Genomic DNA, 15,297 nt, shown 5'->3' with positions numbered 1-15,297 from the left:
ACAGAGGGACGCATCCCCCGTTATATTATAGATATTATAATAAATACTTAAAAAAAAAGTATGCAACTTCCAATAAACTTTTATTAAAAATCAGAAACTTCTTTTCATGCCTGTCGAAAATATTACACATTTATAAATACAGAATAGCTTAATTTTAAAGTGTTTATCAGATGTCTCTCTTATCTGCCCGATGAGATATTGGTCATGGAGGCCGCGGCTATATTTGAGTAGGACCATTGCTGAGTAAACCATCAGTTATTGTCCTAATCACATACAACTTTGTGTACTTACGGCTATTATGAGATCATGTGGAAGAGGTGTTTGGACAACCCTTTATAAAACTTTTTACAAATCTATTAAATATCTGCTTTTAAAACTTACATCCTTATGTTTGAATCTTTATTTTTTATATTCTTTAGAGGCTAAAGTATTTCCCATGAAACTATGGAGTTGAGGGAATACTAGTATTCTGCATCTAAATAGTGAAGAATTACATTGTTAGTTAGTATGATTAAAAACACATATGTCCTTTGCAAACATTGCAATGAGTTGCAGGAAAAGCAATTATATGTAAACCATCTGAAATAACGAGTGAACGCACTTGAGTGGTTTATTCTAAGTGTGGTTTGGCTTAAGCGTGACTTTAAATTCAGTGACTTTGGATTCAAGGAGTATAGAAGTAGTGACTTCTATTAATTCACTCTATATATTTACTTGTTATATTCCTGTGTTTGAGCCATGCCTATTAGGAAAATGTGATCCAATATTGACATTGCCATCCAGTGCACAGCTTGTCTCTTGTATGCAGTCCTTGATCAGCCATTTTAGTGCATACTGCTGTGCGAGATGTGTGCATGTTGTATATTTGGCCGCCAAGGTAATGCATATAAATAAGCAGCTTGCAATACTGAGATCCATTGCATATATGGAAATTAGTTTCTTCTCACTGAGCAGACCCTCACGTGGGTAGATGTGGGGGAAGACAGTAGCATGGAGCTGCAGGATAGTGAGGCAGCTAACTAGATGATAAAATGCTATAGAGGGAAGAGTGTCAAGGAGGCTAGTCCTGACTTGGCTCATCCCAACATGTTTGCTAAGTTAGCAGATAAAGAGGGGTGTCAGTACAGGGGTAGCATTGTTGCAGCAAGACACATCCTCAAAGTTGGGAAAGTTTCTACTCCAGTAAGTGAGGAAATGGGAGCGCGAAGCAGGCCAGACAGGTGCTGGTGGTAGGAGATTAAATTATTAAGGGGGACAGACAGATCAATCTGTCGCAAAGACCAGGATCATCAAACAACGTGTTGCCTTCCTGATGCTCGAGTTCGACACATTGTGGATTGAGTTGACAGATTACTGGAAGGGGCTTGTGAGGACCCAGTGGCCATGGTGCACATCGCCATCAATGGCAAAGTTAGAAGTAGTTGGAAGGTCAATAAAAATTATTTAATGGTATTAGGCTGTAATTGCATACAATTAGGAAAAGGGAAAAGAAGAGTCAGCTCATCATTTATTGGTACACCTGTTGTCAAAACCAGGTATTTTCACATGGAAATGCAAGTTAAGGTTCCAATGTAACTTTAAAAATGGTAGAAAATCCAACGATTGAAAAAAATATAAAACTTCACATTTATTGAAAGATTTAAAAATACATATACAGATTAGTGTTGAGCCAGTATGTTCTATTAACCCTTTCGCCGAGTATGCTTGGGCCGAGCTCCGAGTAGTTACAGCTGCTCGGTGATATGCTTGAATCGCTCCATGATTTGGTCTAGGATAGTTTCCAGGAACATGACAGTGATGTTTTTCTTGCTTCCTCAGTCTTCACAGTCCCCAGATAGGTAGAATTGGCTGTTGAGAGCATGCCAGTACCTCCATTTCATTTATGACTACTGTAAAAAGCTATCTTGTCCTCAAGGGACATTATTCTGCTGTAGAACAATTAACATTTACTGGGATTGATGACCTAACAAATTTCTGGAATTCTGAAAGCTGAAGGAGGTCCAAGTGATGCTAGATGGGTGTCTCTAATAATGTGGCCATTTATTGTATGTTTTATACTTGGTGGAGATGACAGGATAAAGCTGATCATAGACATTAGATGTTGTCTTGATCTTTTCACAATTTTCTGGGTATAATTAGAAGCCGACATGTTGGATTTATAAAGGAGACCTGCCACTACAGGTGCATCTCACTAAATTAGAATATCATCAAAAAGTTAATTTATTTCAGTTCTTCAATACAAAAAATGAAACTCGTATATTATATAGAGTCATTACAAACAGAGTGATCTATTTCAAGTGTTTATTTCTGTTAATGTTGATGAGTATGGATTACAGCCAATGAAAACACAAAAGTCATTATCTCAGTAAATTAGAATACTTTATAACAACAGCTTGAAAAATGTTTTTAAAATCCGAAATGTTGGCCTACTGAAATGTATGTTAAGTAAATGCACTCAATACTTGGTCGGGGCTCCTTTTGCATCAATTACTGTACATTAATTACGGGGCAGCACGGTGGCTCAGTGGTTAGCACTGCAGCTTTTCAGCGCTGGGGTCCTGGGTTCAAATTCCACCAAGGACAACATCTGCAAGGAGTTTGTATGTTCTCCTCCAACACTCCAAAGTCATACTGATAGGGAATGTAGATTGTGAGCCCCAATGGGGACAGTGCAGATAATGTCTGTAAATTGTCTGAAATGTAAAGCGCTGCGGAATATGTTGGCGCTATATAAATGAAAACATTATTACTGCATCAATGCGGCGTGGCATGGAGGCGATCAGCCTGTGGTACTACTGAGGTGTTATGGAAGCCCAGGTTGCTTTGAGAGCAGCCTTCAGCTCATCTGCATTGTTGGGTCTGGTGTCTCTCATCTTCCTCTTGACAATACCCCATAGATTCTCTATGCGGTTAAGGCCAGGCGAGTTTGCTGGCCAATCAAGCACAGTGATGCTGTGGTTTTTAAACCAGGTATTGGTACTTTTAGCAGTGTGGACAGGTGCCAAGTCCTGCTGGAGAATGAAATTTACTTCTCCAAAAAGCTTGTCGGCAGAGGGAAACATGAAATGTCCTAAAATTTCCTGGTAGATTGCTGTGCTGACTTTGGTCTTGATAAAACACAATGGACCTACACCAGCAGATGACATGGCTCCTCAAACCATCACTGATTGTGGAAACTTCACACTAGACCTCAAGCAGCTGGGATTGTGGCCTCTCCCCTCTTCCTCCAGACTCTGGGACCTTGATTTCCAAATGAAAATTGGAACTCTGGGACCTTGTAGAGAGTGTCAATGACTGCCTTCTGGACATCTGTCAAGTCAGCAGTCTTCCCCTTGATTGTGGAGCCTACTGAAACAGACTAAGGGACCTTTTTAAACACTTAGGAAGCCTTTCCAGGTGTTTTTTGTTAATTATTCTAATTTACTGAGATAATGACTTTTGTGTGTTCACATGGCTGTAAGCCATAATCATCAACATTAACAGAAATAAACACTTGAAATACATCACTCTGTTTGTAATGATTCTATATAATAAATGAGTTTCACTTTTTGTATTGAAGAACTGAAATAAATTAACTTTTTGATGATATTCTAATTTAGTGAGAAGCACTTGTATGTGATAACTACGGCTGTAAGGTTTGATCGTCATGTTATTTTAGGATTTTTTCCTGTTTTTCAAAATCATTTCATACGAGTTCTCCATCTGTCTGTGACTTTTACAATATTTGTTTCAGGCTGAAGATCTGAACTTTATTAATACTGCTGGTGCATATGGGAGGGATGACGAGTGGTTTAAAGTGGAGATATCTATAGACAGCAATTCAGGTGAGTGGTGACCACTAAATGTAGAGAAGTCACAGATTCTGCCTAGTCACTGTCTGGTGCAATTATGCTTTTAGGTTTTATTACAAGGAATATTGTGATTGGTAGAAAAGCTAGATACATATATAGTAAAGTTTTACATTGCCGAATTAAATAGTGGGGTCTTTTTTTACAAAGAAAAAAAAAATTCAGGGCTTCATGGGAAACCATAATTTTCTCTACGTCAAGTGATCGTAGGTACAAGTCCACTAAGTTGTGAACAAAAATCGCTGCCACTCCTGAAAAAATGTGAAAAAACTATCAAAATATTTTGTGTCCTTTAAAATGGTATAAAAATGTGAGTTCATATAGCTCTAGTGAAGGAAAAAAATAATTTTAGGGTCCCAGAAAAGGGAAACATAAACTATTTTGTTTTTACATTTTCAGATTGTTTTATATTTCTTAAATATAAAAACCTTACAAGTTTGGCACTGTTATAATTATTCTGCCCTGAAGAATCATGCTGTCTGATCATTTTTACAGCACAATAAATGCTGTAAAAACAGAACCCAAAAAACAATAGCGGAATTCCATTTTTTTAAATTAATTTAAACACAATTTTAATTAAATTTACTGTTTTCCAGTATGTTGTATGGTAAAATGAATGGTGTCATTCAAAACTAGAATTCATCTCTCTATAATATCCAATCTGTCATGTAGATATGGCACTTGAAAAATGAAGAAGTTATGGCTCTTGGAAGAAGGGCAAGTAAAACGAAAATGCAAATGAGAAAATTGTTGCAAAGGGGTTAAACATACCACCATGCATAAATTAATACAACTGTTTTTGTGCTAACAAAGCATTATGAAACCCGTTACACACAGTAGATAAGTATATTAAGGAATGGTTGGCATTGTGAGGGATCGGCTCTATGGTAGACGCTGGTTCACCCACAAGGATTCAGTTGGTCAGTTCAAAACAAACGGGCAGTTTATTAAATGTCCATAAACCGTCTGGTTTGACAAAACAGCCTCTTCAAGATACAAAATGTATCACAGAACAAAAATGGAAAATAAACCGTCCATAGAAAGCACAAGCTCACCAGTTTAAATGTCATTCCTTCACTCTCAGACTCCCAACAGCATCTGAGCAGCATATGCAAAGGCTCCTCACCTTGCACACATACACACAGACCAAGTGAGACAGCAACAGCTGCCTTAAATCGGTCATTCCAAGGCCTGGACTGGAGGTAAGTGAGCAGCTTATCCCACCCAGCTCTTTCAGCTGCTCGTAAAACCCGGACCCATGTTCCAGGCCCATTAAAACACCTCTCTGCACCATGTGCGCTGAAACCTGCTTCTCATGGTCCTACATCACCGAGGCTTGGCATCTCAGGGACACATACCTCCCATCCACCACCTGTCCAGCTGCCACCTTTCATACCCCTCTGTCCAAAGCCGGTGGGCTTTGCACCTTCTGCCCACATACAATAGACTCTTCAAGGGGCATCTGCATTCCCATGTTGTTTCCCTAGCTTATGCTCCACCTGAAAACTAAAATTATGTAGGGCTAGGAACCACTTAGTTACTCGGGCATTGTTTCCCTTCTTCTTTCGCATCCACCTCAGTGGGCAATGGTTCCACACTAACCTGAAGCTTCGACCTAACAGGTAATACTTCAGAGTGTCCAATGCCCCACTTGATGGCCAAACATTCTTTTAGCTTCCTCCATCCCCATAACACATTTATTTGGGTTGATGGTAAAGCATACCTTCCTTAAGGCATGAAGTATTGCCTGAACTTTGCTAAGATGACTTCCCCAGTCCTGGCAAAATATGATCATGTCATTTAGGTAGGCCGCTACGTACTTTTTATGAGGTGCTAAGAACCCGTCCATGGCTCTCTAGAAAGTGGCCAGAGCTCCCTGCAACCCAAATGGCATCCTGACGTACTTATAACATCCGTCTGGTGTTGATAAGGCAGCCTTTTCCTTGGCCTCTTTGGACAGGGGAATTTGCAATTATCCTTTTGTGAGGTCTAGGGTGGTGATGTACAGAGCTGGTCTTAGCTCTCATCTACCCTAGGCATAGGGTAGGTGTTGAACTTCGAGACCTCATTGAGCTTCCTATAGACATTACAGAACCGCCACTCCCCATCTGGTTTTGGCACCAACACTATGGGTCTGGACCAGCCATTCTTGGATACTTCAGTGATTCCTAGATTCAGCATTCGCTTCACCTCTTTTGAGATCACCTCCAGTCGAGTCTCTGGAATCCGATGAGGGTTCAGGATGACGTGAACATCTAAGCTGACTTCGGACTTGGCCACCGGACGAGGAGCTTCCGCAGGTTCTCTGTCCTGCCACAGTTTAATCAGGTTAACATGGTAAACCTGGCAGGTCTTCCTCTTTACTGGTTGGTGGACTTTATAGTTGACTTCACCAATTTTCTCTACCACCTCATAGGGGCCCTGCCACTTGGCCAAGAATTTGCTCTCCCCAGTGGGCTGGTGCCAGTGGTACGCGATCCCCAGAATTGAACTGTCTCACCCTGGCCGAACTATTATACACACTGGACTGTGCTTACTGTGTCTTGAGGAGGTGCTCCTTCACAATGGGCATCCCATTGGCAATCCTCTCTTGCATCTGGGTGATATGGTCTACCACGCTTCTATAGGGTGTGGTCTCAAGTTCCCAGGACTCTTTCGCCACATCCAGGAGTCCTTGAGGGTGTCGGCCATAGAGTAGTTCAAATAGGGAGAAGCCTGTGGAAGCTCGGGGAACATCCCTGATTAAGAATACCAGATAGGGAAGCAGACAGTCCCAGTCTCGGCCGTCCTTCTCCATCACTTTCTTCAACATAGCCTTCAAGGTTTTGTTAAACCTCTCCACCAGTCCATCATATATTGATGTCATCTTGCAGCCTTTACCGAGGGCCCCACCAAATCCATTGCTATACACTCGAATAGAATCTCGATGATGGGCAACGGTACTAGGGGACTGCAGAAATGAACCACTGGGGAGGTTAGTTGGCATGTGGGGCAGTAACGACAATAGCTCATGATTTCCCTGTAGTACCCAGGCCAGTAAAACCTCTGGAGAATCCGTTCCTGTGTCTTATCTGCCCCCAGGTAACCATGCAACACATGGGAATGAGCCATGTCTAGCACGCTGCGTCTATAGGGGCCTGGCACCAGTAACTGCTCTATCACCTCACCCCTTGTCTTGGCTACTCTATATAGAAAATACGCATTCATAGCAAAATGAGGGAACCGACTATTGGCTCCCAGCTCCTGAGGAACCCCATTTAACATAGTCACGTTTTCAAATGCTCCTTTAAGAGTTAAGTCCCTGAGTTGGGCAGTTCCATAGTTTCCCTCAGACACCTCTAGCAACTCAGTGACAAATACTCTGGTAGACCTATCTAGGCTTGCACAAGATTGATTGTCCATCCATCAATTTGCTATGGCTCGAGATCGAGGCGAAGGCTGTTAAAAAAAGAAACAAAAAGTGAATGGTGTCATTCAAAACTAAAATTCATCTCACAAAAAAAAAAAATCAGCCCTCCTACCGCTATGTTGATTAGCGGTATTAATTCAAAAATTAATATAGGCTGTTTCATTAATGGATTAATCTCTGAACAATTTTTATTGGGCTATGTTTTAAACACACTGTGCTGATAGGACCCTCATTGCCTCTTGTAACCCTTCTATATATCCTGAGGCATAGCTAGTGGTTCAGCTCAGGGGGAATGAAACATCTGAGTGGGCCTTTAACCAGGTAACCCTGATTACAACTACAGTGGGTATAGGGGAACCTCAACAGATGATCATGCTGCGACTGAAAATAAATCACTATACAAGGTTCAACACTGATATCATCACCATATGGTGACCTTTTAGTGGTAGAACATGTAAGAGATCACAGTACACTTACAGATAGTGACTTATAGCTGACGTTCTTTTTGATGGAGTTGTTCACTTTACCCGTCTTTTCCATCTGTCTCAGACCGACATGATAACTTTTTTCAGCCAGGACTTGTCTGTAGAGTTTACAACAAAGACACATTTGACTTCTCACATTTCCAGCACCATCCCCATCCATTTCCAACCTGCAGTAATGTCTCATCCTGCTGATACCCCAATACTGAGCCACTGCTGCAGTATGTGTCCTTATTATTGGTCCTGCAGTTTGGCACAATAAGTATGCTACTCTTACTGCCCCATATAATTAAGGCCACCAATGTTCCCCTTTGTGCCCTCTAAATGGTAAAATTGCTCCCTAGAAAATATTAATGCCCTGTGCAAATGCTCTAGAAAGTGTGTACTTTTTGCCCCTAGAAAGTAATAATGCCTTATGCGCACCTTTTGACTGTCACAATACTCTGAGTGCCCCTATAACAATAATGTTTAAGTGCCCGCTTCACATTTAATAATGTCTCTTGAATCTTCTCATGTACTGCTCCCCTCTACACAGCATGATGGGCCTACAACTCCCCTATGCACAGTATAATGAGCCCACAGTTCCACTATACAAAGTATAATGTGCCCACAGCTCCTCTATACACACTGTGGTGGTTCCCACAGCTCCTCTGTACACAAAAGCAAAGAATAGAGCAGAACCATAAGTTATTATACATGCAAAGTGTAAGAGCAAATTCACACTGTGGCCATTTCACAGACAAAACCCAAGAAAAGAAAACAAAATGAGCATATACCATGTAGTAAGTAAATAGTAATAATATGTGTAAACATAGGGTACTTAGTTAATGCTATTTTGATCAAAAAGGCATGAAAGCCATCCCACCATGACAAGGTGTACCTATCGGGATGGTCCTTACTTGTTTCTAGTATTAAAACCTTACCTTACACTTTAGGAGGGCCCCACATTGTATGAGGGCCCCCACACAGTAGTCCCTACAGTGTATGAGGTGCCTACACAAACCATGATTGTGGGAATGTCGTTAGCTCCAGGTGGGCCCCTTCAAACAAGTGGCCTGGGGCAACCGCACCCTCTGCCTCCCCTGCAGCTACGCTACTGATACCCCGTTTGTGGCTGTGGCCTCACACTGGCTTTCTGTAAAACATCATAATCTTTAAGTCCCTACTTTGATGTTTACTGTTGCCATCATTAATTGAATTTTACTACAATTTGGATAGAAATGCTATATGAGGGTGAGTTAAAATTTTCTGCACTCTGGCCATAATAAAGCTTCTGTTAGTCGCACGGTTATCAGAGCTTTCCATACAAAGTCGTTGTCTTCCCAGTCACTGCTGTACAGGTTTAAACTTATAAAATCAGTTCATTGTGACTGCAGTGCAAGAAACAATGACTTCCCTCACAATTTGCATGAAAAAACAGCTTTGATTTGTGATCTCAGGATGTTCCTGGTACTGTTATTTATTGAAGACTGTGTGCACAGTATGGAGAAAGTTTCTTGTCGCGAAGAAGTATGTATGAATGTATAGAGAAATTCAAGGATTTCGAAAATTGTCATCCAACCGAACACCTGTCCACTTCCACAACTGATGACAACATTGAGCGGCACTCAAACTGACTCTGTTGGATAGAAGAGTGATGGTGGATTATGTGGCAAACCAAATTAAGAAGCCCTACTAGGTTGAAAATTCACTTCTAAAAAAAGAGATGAAGACAGCGATGACTTCGTGGCTCACTGCGCAGCCCGAAATATTTTTCGATGAGGAGATGTGTAAGCAAGTTGACAGATGGTAAAAGTGTATTTAAAAGCAGGTAGATTATGTCTTAAAATAAATTCTGCAGCCAGTGTGGATAATTTGTGACTCATGCTTGTAAAATGTATAAATATTCTAATAATTAATACATAAGCTATGTTATTGAAGAATAATAAATTTAGTTTTATTCTTGGCAGATGACTGTTCCAACAAATCAGAGGCACATCTGATATTTTCAGATTCTACAGCATGTGCTCATAGTGTCACACCGGGTGCTTATGAAGAGCACGACAGTATTCCAGATACAACTCTAACCCAAGATCCGCTATCTGATCCTTTCCAACAGCTCCTATCTTCTGAATCATCACAGATAGTTAAGCAAGCCAAAAATAACAGAAGGGATGATGAACATCAAGGAGCTGAGACAAGAAAGAAGCCATATTCATGTTCAGAATGTGGGAAATGTTTTTCAGTGAAAAATTCTCTTATTAATCATCAGAGAATACACACAGGGGAAAAGCCATTTTCATGTTCTGAATGCGGAAAATGTTTTAAAGAGAAATCAAATCTGATTCACCATCAGAAAATTCACACAAGTGAGAAGCCATATCCATGTTCAGAATGTGGGAAATGTTTGTCATCTAAATTGAGTCTTGATAAACATCTCAAAATTCACACAGGGGAGAAGCCATTTTTATGTCTAGAATGTGGTAAATGTTTTTTAGTGAAAGACCATCTTGTTACTCATCAAAGAACTCACACAGGTGAAAAGCCATTTTCATGTCAAGAATGTGGAAAATGTTTTACAGTCAAAAATCAACTTGTTATACATCAGAGAACTCACACTGGGAATAAGCCATATTCATGTTCAGTATGTGAGAAATGCTTTGCACACAAATCAAATCTTGTTGCACATATGAGAAGTCACACAGGGGAAAGGCCATATTCATGTTCAGAATGTGATAAAAGCTTTCTTTACAAATCAAATCTTGTTGCACATATGAGAAGTCACACAGGGGAGAAGCCATTTTCATGTTCAGAATGTGGGCAATGTTTTACACGGAAACCGAATTTTATTGCACATCAGAAAATTCACAAAGGGAAGTAGCCTTTCTATTTTTAAAACCATTTTATTGTCATAGTCGAAAAAATACAATATTGACAGTCTAAAAGAGAGAGGAAATGCAGTTTACAATACTATCTGGTTAATAGTAAATGTATGTAACTATCAATGGGGTGTGGTTTTGAGTATAAATTCAGCTTGACAACGACGTCTCATACTGTTCACAAGTTGAATTATTGTCTGTTGAGGCATGGGATCACACTCTTCTTGAAAGGCGGCCCTCAGGTCATTGAGGTTCTGGGGTACAGAGTTACGAGCCTCTACACGGAGACTCAGCTGATCCCATAGGTTTTCTATGGGATTGAGGTCTGGAGAAGATGCAGGCCACTCCATTTGAGGTAGGCCAGTCTCCAACAGCCATTCACTAATGATGCGACCTCGATGAGCTGGAGCATTGTTGTCCATGAAGATGAAATTAGATCTGTGTTGTTCATGCAGATGCACAATGACTGGATTAATTATGTTACTTAACTAGTAGGGGCTTGTCATTGCGCCATTCACAAAGTGTAGGGCAGTTCTGTATTGACGAGACACCTGCCAACACGGAAACATCAGTGGTGACCATCATTTCTGTTCAGCGTGAATCGACATTCATAAGTGAACAGCACTGAGGCCCACTGGTTCCTTGTCCAACATTGATGCTCCCTGGCCCATGCAATACGATGAACCCTGTGCCTAGTGGTTTGGTCAGGTACCCTTGCAAGTCGTCTAGCACGCAGACCACGCTGATGTAAATGGTTTAGAATGGTCTGACGTCACACTTTGGTGCCTCTCACCTCCCTTAAACGTGCCTGGGATTGCGTGGCATTCCTCATCCAGTTCTGAAGGGCATTGTTCACAATAAAGCGGTCATCAGTGTGGGATGTGGCCAAAAGACGTCCACTTCTATGTCTTTCTGTGACTCTTCCAGTCTCTCTATATCTCTTTTGCAACCTGCTGATGATACTCTGTGACACTCTAAGCTCAGTGGATACTTCCGTCTGAGAACATCCTACTTGAAGCCTTGCAATAGCGAGGTAATATTGATCAATTGTTAGGTTTTCGTCTTGGTCTCATGATGTCAAAATGTGAACAGTATGATCCGGAGGACTGTTTAAATACCAATTCTGATTGAACCCGAAATGTATTGGCCGAGGCATGGATCAAACACCTGTTTTGAATTTTTCCATTAAGCTTCTTGTTAGAGAACACCAAGTTGTGTAAAAAGTACTAAAACATTGAACAGTTGGACTTGTGCACTCAAGACTTTAGAGAAGGTCACATTAAGTTCACCTGAAAAGGTTAGAGTGCATTTTAGGATCATTCTGAAATTTTGCCCGAAAGTCAAATATTTAACTTTTTGTGAGTAGTGTGTATACATGTATGTGTGTGTGTATGTATGTGTGTATGAACATGTATATGTAAATTACAGCATGCTTGGCTGCAGTCGCCCTTAGTTTTAGAGAAATTTAATTCTACTCAAGTGGAATAGCTCAATTTATTTTTATACATGCCGTCTGGTCCAGTCCTAAGCTCTCATAATTCTGGCCAGAGAAGGTCCTCTTCTTTATCATTCTTCTTTTCTGTGCCCGGAAAATAGTCAGTTATGTGGAAGTCAGTAGATATTCATCCCTTGTCTCTTTGGCTAATTTGGTTAACAAATCTATCCCCCGCTACAGAATTTTTTATATGTCCAGAAAATGTCCAAATAAATTTTAGAGGGTCTGGTCACTTGAGTCTGAGGCTACAATTGCTGTTGAGGCACCCCCGTAGATTGTTAGCTAATGGGGTTTATTACAGCTGGTATATTATTGTACTATTTCTCTCAGGGTTGGAAGCAGAGGAGTGAGTGTCTATGCATGGGTATGTTTGTTGCGTGGATGTTTTGAATTTCCGTGAGTGCCTTTAGAAGTGTGTGGTCTGGAATTGCCATACGTATGGTAACTGTGAATCCTCCTTTACTCCTGGATTATTTTGATAAACTCCACCGAAGGGTGGTCTATGTGTTGTCGGGTTGTATATTTATTAATTTTGTCTATATCTTGGTGAAAAAGTTGGGTTCTCATTACCATACAGTTAAAATGACAAATGTCCCTTTTCGTAGGTTGTTTATTTCTATGTTTCACTTTTTTCCTTATAATTACACTTACACATATATACATACTAGCTATTGAACCCGTTCTACGCCTGGGTGGCGAGCATTTTTATTGGTATATGGTCTTCCATGCTGGTATGTGCTGCCCCCTCCTGGTATTTGTGCTGCTCCCATCCTGTCCCCACCATCCTATCCTGGTATGCATGGCACCCCTCATCCCCATCCTGGTATGCATGGCACCCCTCACCCCCAATCCTGGTATGCATGGCACCCCTCACCCCCAATCCCAGTATGCATGGCACCCCTCACCCCCAATCCTGGTATGCATGGCACCCCTCATCCCTATCCTGGTATGCATGGCACCTCTCACCCCCAATCTTGGTATGCAAGGCACCTCTCATCCCAATTCTGGTATGTATGGCCTCCTCATCCCAGAAACCTGGTATGCATGATACCCCTCACCCCCAATCCTGCTATGCATGGCACCCCTCACCCCCCGATCCTGGTATGCATGGCATCCCTCAACCCCCAATCCTGGTATTCATGGCACCCCTCATCCCCAATCCTGGTATGCATGGTACCACATCCCTCATCCCTATCCTGGTATGTATGGTATCCCTCATCCTGGTATGCATGGCCCCCCTCATCCCCAATCCTGGTATGCATGGCACCCCTCATCCCCAATCCCGGTATGCATGGCACCCCTCATCCCCAATCCTGGTATGCATGGCACCCCTCATCCCCAATCCTGGTATGCATGGCACCCCTCATCCCCAATCCTGGTATGCATGGCACCCCTCATCCCCAATCCCGGTATGCATGGCACCCCCTCATCCCCAATCCCGGTATGCATGGCACCCCTCATCCCCAATCCTGGTATGCATGGCACCCCTCATCCCCAATCCTGGTATGCATGGCACCCCTCATCCCCAATCCTGGTATGCATGGCACCCCTCATCCCCAATCCCGGTATGCATGGCACCCCCTCATCCCCAATCCCGGTATGCATGGCACCCCTCATCCCAATTCTGGTATGTATGGCCTCCTCATCCCAGAAACCTGGTATGCGTGATACCCCTCAACCCCAATCCTGGTATGCATGGCACCCCTCAACCCCAATCCTGGTATGCATGGCACCCCTCTACCCCCAATCCTGGTATGCATGGCACCCCTCAACCCCAATCCTGGTATGCATGGCACCCCTCATCCCCAATCCCGGTATGCGTGGCACCCCTCATCCCCAATCCCGGTATGCGTGGCACCCCTAACCCCCCAATCCTGGTATGTGTGGTACCCCTCAACCCCCAATCCTGGTATGTGTGGTACCCCTCACCCCCCCAATCCTGGTATGTGTGGTACCCTTCATCCCCCCAATCCTGGTATGTGTGGTACCCCTCATCCCCCCAATCCTGGTATGTGTGGTACCCCCTCATCCCCCCAATCCTGGTATGTGTGGTACCCCCTCATCCCCCCAATCCTGGTATGTGTGGTACCCCCTCATCCCACCAATCCTGGTATGTGTGGTACCCCTCATCCCCCCAATCCTGGTATATGCATGGTCCCCTCACCTAACATTCCTGGTATATACATGGTCCCCTCACCCAACAATCCTGGTATGTGTGGCCCCCTCATCACTTTCACACTGTACACACATACAAAAAAAAAAAAACAGTTATACTCACCTTTCTTCTCTGTACTCCAGCGCTGCTGCGCCCTGTTCTGCCGGAGGCAGAAAATATGTAAATGTGTCTTCAGTAAAACGGCGCCGGATAGCGCTATGCGCATGCACCGATCCGACACCTCACTCCTGCCCCGGTCTCCGGCGAAGAGAGGCGCCGCAGCAACGCTCCTCCCGGTCAGGTAAGTATGGCGCCGGAGATCGCGGTATGTGTTCAGTGTCTACGCATACCGCGATCTCCGGCGCCATACATTCCTCTTACCTGTAACGGCTGGATGCCTGCTTCTGTCTGGAGCCAGACTGCGCGTCACGCATGCGCAGTCTATCGAGGCTTCAGACAGAGGGACGCATCCCCCGTTATATTATAGATATTATAATAAATACTTAAAAAAAAAGTATGCAACTTCCAATAAACTTTTATTAAAAATCAGAAACTTCTTTTCATGCCTGTCGAAAATATTACACATTTATAAATACAGAATAGCTTAATTTTAAAGTGTTTATCAGATGTCTCTCTTATCTGCCCGATGAGATATTGGTCATGGAGGCCGCGGCTATATTTGAGTAGGACCATTGCTGAGTAAACCATCAGTTATTGTCCTAATCACATACAACTTTGTGTACTTACGGCTATTATGAGATCATGTGGAAGAGGTGTTTGGACAACCCTTTATAAAACTTTTTACAAATCTATTAAATATCTGCTTTTAAAACTTACATCCTTATGTTTGAATCTTTATTTTTTATATTCTTTAGAGGCTAAAGTATTTCCCATGAAACTATGGAGTTGAGGGAATACTAGTATTCTGCATCTAAATAGTGAAGAATTACATTGTTAGTTAGTATGATTAAAAACACATATGTCCTTTGCAAACATTGCAATGAGTTGCAGGAAAAGCAATTATATGTAAACCATCTGAAATAACGAGTG

General features: G+C 42.3%; 1 protein-coding gene across 1 annotated transcript in view; it reads left to right on the top strand.

Annotated features, from left to right (window-relative positions):
* LOC141271447 (uncharacterized) overlaps positions 1 to 15,083 on the top strand; it is a 139,222-nt gene extending 124,139 nt beyond the window's left edge. Inside the window, exons 24-26 of the mRNA XM_073681520.1 lie at positions 3,600 to 3,630; positions 3,734 to 3,824; positions 9,689 to 15,083. Coding sequence (XP_073537621.1) covers positions 3,600 to 3,630; positions 3,734 to 3,824; positions 9,689 to 10,599 — 1,033 coding nt within the window. The 3' untranslated portion in view covers positions 10,600 to 15,083. The remainder of the gene's footprint in view (positions 1 to 3,599; positions 3,631 to 3,733; positions 3,825 to 9,688) is intronic.
* The last annotated feature ends 214 nt before the right edge of the window (positions 15,084 to 15,297 follow it).

Source organism: Phyllobates terribilis, unplaced genomic scaffold (genome assembly GCF_046119375.1).
Source record: "Phyllobates terribilis strain yellow unplaced genomic scaffold, ASM4611937v1 Scaffold_5__5_contigs__length_657084704, whole genome shotgun sequence".
NCBI lineage: Eukaryota > Metazoa > Chordata > Amphibia > Anura > Dendrobatidae > Phyllobates > Phyllobates terribilis.
Note: the sequence above shows the minus strand (reverse complement) of the source record. Positions and strands in the feature narration are given on the sequence as shown.